Raw genomic sequence first — 6,000 nt, forward strand, 5'->3', positions numbered from 1 at the left:
GAGGCTTTTCATGCAGGTATGGATCAGACACTTTCAGCAGGAAGTTCTTTGTGCGTAGCATTAACTCTTATTGAGTTCAGAATGAAGCATTACTGAGTAGATGCAATCACATGTTTCGGTTACATAATGGCTCTCTTAATTATTAATGCAATTCATGTGTACTGAATGCCTGTGTATTCAACTCAGTGGCTTGGCAATCTTTTAAGAATCCTCTCAATCAATTTTGTTTGAACGGTTTTATAATCTCATAAAGCCGTTTTCTGCTCCAGAACAACAGCCTTTATGACATCACAGATGCGTCCACATTCCGGAACTGTATTGATCCGCCTCAGAGGCTGAGATCTGACCACATTACTCCTCTCTGTCCACAGCAAAAGCCACCTAACAATGACTGGCGTTTACCTGCAAACCAGAGGCCAGGACCCAGTGGGTAAGTGTTCTGACTCAAATTTGCATGCTGATGTGGAAACCTCATATTATTATTGGGATTAAGTTTCAGCATTTATTTATTCCAAGTGGTTGGTCTGCAGTCTGAGAATTAATAGATTTTATTTTTCCCCTGAACATTTAATTTAGCAGAGGTTTGGAAACAGTGGGCATTTGTTTATTTAAGTGAAACATCTAAATGTGACATCAGAATAAATAGAATGTGCTTTGCATTCGTTTACTGGTGAGCAGTGAAACGAAGAGTTCTTTATTAAAGCACAGACCAGAGAGCATCAGCTTTCTGAATGCACACCAAGCCTAGTTCAGGAATTAAATTCCTAATGGAGAATTTGTCTAAAGTCTCAATAGGGGCTGAGTCTTGCTCAAAGCATAATTCATGATATATACTTAGTTAAATTACCTTAAGAGGTATATACTTAGTTAAATCACCTTAAGAGGAGACGGATGTCAGTCTCGTCCTCATTGGCCGGAGGGTGAGTGAGTGACAGCCGCTTGCACCTATCCCTTTGTTCCAGCCAGCACAGGTTCCACACCCTGCAGCAGAGATGGACTCCCTACGAGAAGTCCAGGTAGAGTGGATTAAGAGGTGGAGGGTAGTGTGTGGTTCAGCTTGGCTTCGTGTGGGGAGCCCCATAGCCGGGGGGGCACTTTTTTATTTTTGTTAAGGTCTTCTAGAGCTACTCGGTGTGTCTTCCAGCTTTGCTTACACATTGTCCAATCGTCTTCCCAAGTGCCATGTTTCTTGAAGGTGTGAATAGTTTCATCCTATCAGATTTAAGACCTTTGGACATGTGTGTAGTGCTGAAGACTGTGTGTTGCATCTTGCCCTGTAGGCTACTGTTGCACTATGTGTATTCTCGCCTAGTCAAGTGCCATGTATGTGTCTTTGAAATGGGTCTGCGCTGCCTCCATAGGGCCGACTGTGTGTAGTCTGTCGTCATAGAGCAGAAAATATTTCTGTTGTCCTGTTCTTGACTTTTAAGTTTCTGTGTTGATATGTCTGTGTGGTTAACAAACACAGAGGCGATGACACAGCATCAGCATCATACTCACACTTCAACTCCTAACACGATACACTGGACAATAGTGCTAATCACCACAGGTCTCACGCACGTGACATCCAACATCTAGAAGCACAAAATACTCCTGAAGTTCTAACAGCAAACAAATCACTCACTGATACAGAATCTCTGTCTCTCTCTGGCTACAGTGTTCATGTAAACCCAAGAGTCTGTTGCTGGCTGAGCCAGGCTAGCTTAACCCTAAGCAGAACACAAAACATACACTATATCAACAAAAGCAGAAAAGCAGTGTGTGCATTTCTGTGCGAGAGTGTGTGTGTGTGTGTGTGTGTGTGTGTGTGTCTGTGTATGTGTGTATGTTAACACGTTTGCCTGTCTGGTTACATTACAGACATAACCGCTCAGTTTATCTGCAGCCTCCATTTTCCAACTGCCGTGTGCTGCTTCCGATCCTCACACAAAATGGCTGTTTCAAAATGGCTGCCTCGGCTCATAAGCCTGGCGTATCAATGCTGGCAAACTTGGCGACAGGACGTGTGCATATCTGTGCGCGTGCATGTGCGGCAGTGTGATTGTGTGTGTGTGTGTGTGTGTGTATGGTTGAGTGAGTGTGAGTGTGTGTGTGTGGGAGACAGTAAACCCGTGTGTGTTTTGTTGCAGAGCTGCTGCCCGTCCTGAGGAGGGCCCCGCGGGCGCTGTGGTAGGAACTGGACCGTGGCCCAACCCCCCCACCGAGGCCGAACAGCTCCAGGCTCTCATGGCGGCTGCGAACGGTGAGTTTCGCTCCTCCTCTCTCTCCCCCTCTCCTCCCCCTCCTCCACTCCTGATCCTGCTCGTCTCCTCACCGGTTGGCTCACGTCCATCTCTCTGTCTGGCCCGAGTTGCAGGTGCCTTAGAGCAGAGATGTAAAATCAGAGAGGGCGAAACGTGAGCACGTCGGCACAAAAGGGCTTCAGCTGCCTTCACGTCCGAGCGCCACTCGGCTACGTGCTGATCTCTCTCCCGACAGTCACTCTCACCACTGCAGTGAACTGACTTCACACCTCAAGGTCAAACTCATGAGGCAAGATCGCTTGCCAGCAGTTCGACGATGCAAGGAAAGAAAGGAGACGCAGGGTTAAAAGGGAGGAGGATAAATACAGAGAAAGAGAGAGAGAACAGAGAAAAGAGAGCTGCTTTCATTACGCACAGTGCAGCCAAGCGCTCATTGACTGCGAGCAGACTGATGGAGTGGGGACAGAGTGCTCTTTCTTACTCAGTCACACAGCTGCACGGGCTCGTCGCTGTGTGAGGTGACTGCTGCCCCTTCTAACACTCTAACGTGGCGAAGGACTCCACAGCGTAGCTGGTCACAGCTAGAGCCAGAAAGAAACACATTGTGCATTAGTTTAATTTAGTCTATATGAAGAAAGATACCACAACATTCACTTCAGGCAGCCAGTCCAGATTAACAGTGAACTAGTGAGCTATGGTCAGGGAGGACCGGCAGGGGATTTGGTCCAGGAATAAAAGACGGCTTTGTGCCCCAGCCACACGCACCTGCTTGTGATGGGCGTGCAAAGCCCTGAGAAGCAAACAGTATTTGTGTGCCATTTGAGCATCAATTAAGTGTGAACATGTGACACACTCCAAGCACTCGGTGTGCACGAGGGAGTGTGTGTGCACTGCAGCGTGTGATATGCATGGGGGGAGGGGAACAGAGAACCAGGCCACAGGGGAAGCCGCACTGCAGCAGTCCGTGTGTGTGTGTGAGGACGCCATCGTACCACGTGCGATTCTTCTAACCTGCTCTACCTTTTCTCTCACCCCTCCATTCATGTTCCTCTCATTTTTCCTCCTTGTTTCTCACTCTCTACTCTCCACCCATCTCTCCTTCTACACACCCACCCACCTCTACCTTCTATCCAATCTACCCCTTGTGCCCCTCTGTATTACCAAACTCCACCCATGCCCCCCTTTCTTTATAACCCCACCTCCACCTGTCTCTCCCACTCACCCTCCACCCCTCCATCTCCACCCGTTTCTCCACCCCCCCCCCCCCCCCACCCCCCCATGTCTCTCCCTCTCCCCCCAGAAGTGAGTGAAGCTACTGCGACTTTGGGCCCCCGCTACAACGCCCAGTACGTCCCTGACTACCGCCAGAACGTCTACATCCCGGGCAGCACCGCCACACTGACCGCCAACCCCCAGCAGCAGGTACCCCAGCAGGCCCTGCCCCCACCCCAGGCCTTGCCCCCGGCCGAGGCCCCCAAGGCCGCCCCCACCCCGGCCAGCAAGAAGAAGGTCACCAAGAAGGACAAGAAGTGAGGAGCCTGTAGGTGTCTCCACAGCTCTGGGGCTCTGGAGAAGGTCCTGGGATCTCAGCCTGTTCCCAGGCTGCAAACTAGCTCATCCTTCGCTGAAACGTTAAACCATTAGAAAATCCTCTAGTTGTGAGACATTCATTTATCTTGTACTTAAACTTCTTTTTATTACAGATTGTTTTGGCTTTGCACTGCTGTAGCCCACAGTGCCAGCGGTTCACCAGTCCTTATGTTGGGTAGCTTTGTAGCCTTTTTTTTTTTAACAGGGATCGAATAGAACGTATTTAGATCCCAAAACTGATTGATTAGATCATAAAGTCTGTGCTGTTAGATAACTAGCATTGTTAAACAAACATACTGAACAAATATACAGATTTGGTTTTGGTCATGTTAAGGATTTTTTTTTTGTTTTTTTTATTCAACATAGTTGCTTTTTGTGGTAAAAAGACTGAAAATGTTGGTGTTTTTTCAAGAGAACGTGCCATATTCCCCCAAGGTCTTTTTCCCTTTTCTTTCTTTTTTTGCATGATGAACTTTGACCTCTGTAAGAGTATTGGGTTTGAACTATGCAGTGTGGAAAGATACTAAAATTAAAAGTACCATTCACAATAGATCTTAAACATATTCAGAAGTAAGATAATAAGAGAATGCATTTTCCTTGTAGAACACCAGCAGCTGAAAAGTTGGACTGTTTGTATCGTAGGAAAAAGAATAAGATCGAACTCAGTCTCCTTAAATTCTTTAGTGTCACTAAGGCAATGATAGGTTATTGCTATAAACACCCATTAAATGTTATATGAATTATACTATAGCTGTATATCAATCTTGTGGACCTGCATTAGAAGAGGTATACCATGTTTTATGAACCACGGATAAGGTGGCTGTTCGCCAAGCCTTTGGTTTGTGTTAGGCCGTACATGTTGAATCATACTGGATGGTGACCAGTGTGCTGATGAGGTGTTTATGGAGAAGGAGACTGCGTTGGAGGATCTTCCTGTGTGGTGTTGGGGGTTGGGGGGCTACAGAAGCTGATGAATAAAACGGTTGGATCATGGGATAGATCGTGTGGATGCACTGATGGGAGTGTATGTGAACATCCCAGCCTTGCAAGTCTTGGTTCTGTGACACACTAAAATGGTCCTCAAGTGAACAAAGATACTTCCTGTAAAGGCCCTTCTGATGAGGAAGGTCAGAACAGCAGGCTGGAGGCGTGATGATGAAGGTTCCTGTAGGCTCCTCCATATCCACACAGCTCACAGGATCCTCCTATACTCTGCATAATCAGAAATGCACCAACCCACTGTCGCCGTGTAAAAAACATACGTAACCTGTCTGTACAAACTAGAGCCGCAGGGATCTGGCTAACACAGGAATGTTTCAGTATTTTTTAGAAAAAAAGAGAAAAAAAGTAAAAAGAAAGCCATTCTGGTAGTGTAGTGGTTTAGATACACAAGCTTCAAGCTCGCTGACTAATCTCATCTGTACATATAACCTACAGTCACCGAAGATGCTGAATTGTTGCTTAGGCTTGTGAACTTTGTGCATATTTTTGTGTTTTTTTCTTCTCTTTCACTTTCTTTCTTAAATCATCTGAACTTTAAAAGAATAAAAAAGAGTTGCATATGGATTGTAGTGGCCTAATCCGCCCCATTGCTATATCGTCCTCTGTGTTTGTAATTACAGTCAACTGTTAATACTACTGGAATGCCATCCCTGTCTAACTATGAATATATAGAAACGTTTGTCTGCTTGGAGCCCTTTCTGTATCCACCCGTGCTGACTTTCCTTTTCCAAATGCTTATTGCTTCATGCTACTTTTATTTTATATGAAGATATTTATATGGCTGTTGGTTTGTTTATGTTCTTGTTTATTAATGGAACACTTACATTTCAAATAAAAGTTTGTCAGAACTCACAACCATGTCTGCCAATGTTGAGTATGCTCTTTCTAAAAGTCTTCTGCCAAAACTTGAGCTTAACGTAACAATTTAATACTGTATTAAATTGTAATTAAATTGTACATACTGATATTACCTATTAGCATATTCTGGCTATAACAGTTATGTAACTGCATATGTGTTAACCAGAGTCTGTAAGCCATGTAAAGAGTCCATATTTCTTGATCTAATGTTAAGCTTAGCTGATGACAAGTTTGGTTTAGAATAGACATATTCCTATATATTCCTAAAAATACCCTCCCTTAATTTTTTTATCTTTTGTCTATCACA

The 6,000-nt window shown here is 45.2% G+C and overlaps 1 protein-coding gene across 47 annotated transcripts in view; it reads left to right on the forward strand.

Annotated features, from left to right (window-relative positions):
- The window catches only part of LOC143525424 (protocadherin gamma-C5-like), a 186,532-nt gene extending 180,842 nt beyond the window's left edge, over window positions 1-5,690 (forward strand). For 23 of the 47 annotated variants that reach the window (XM_077019361.1, XM_077019352.1, XM_077019357.1 and 20 more), the window contains exons 2-5: window positions 372-430; window positions 963-1,016; window positions 2,130-2,242; window positions 3,544-5,690. In XM_077019361.1, coding sequence (XP_076875476.1) covers window positions 372-430; window positions 963-1,016; window positions 2,130-2,242; window positions 3,544-3,776 — 459 coding nt within the window. In that variant the 3' untranslated portion in view covers window positions 3,777-5,690. The remainder of the gene's footprint in view (window positions 1-371; window positions 431-962; window positions 1,017-2,129; window positions 2,243-3,543) is intronic. The other 24 variants (XM_077019380.1, XM_077019374.1, XM_077019377.1 and 21 more) reach the window with 2 other exon arrangements.
- Window positions 5,691-6,000: the final 310 nt, after the last annotated feature.

Source organism: Brachyhypopomus gauderio, chromosome 10 (assembly GCF_052324685.1).
Source record: "Brachyhypopomus gauderio isolate BG-103 chromosome 10, BGAUD_0.2, whole genome shotgun sequence".
In the NCBI taxonomy this organism is placed as follows: Eukaryota; Metazoa; Chordata; class Actinopteri; order Gymnotiformes; family Hypopomidae; genus Brachyhypopomus; species Brachyhypopomus gauderio.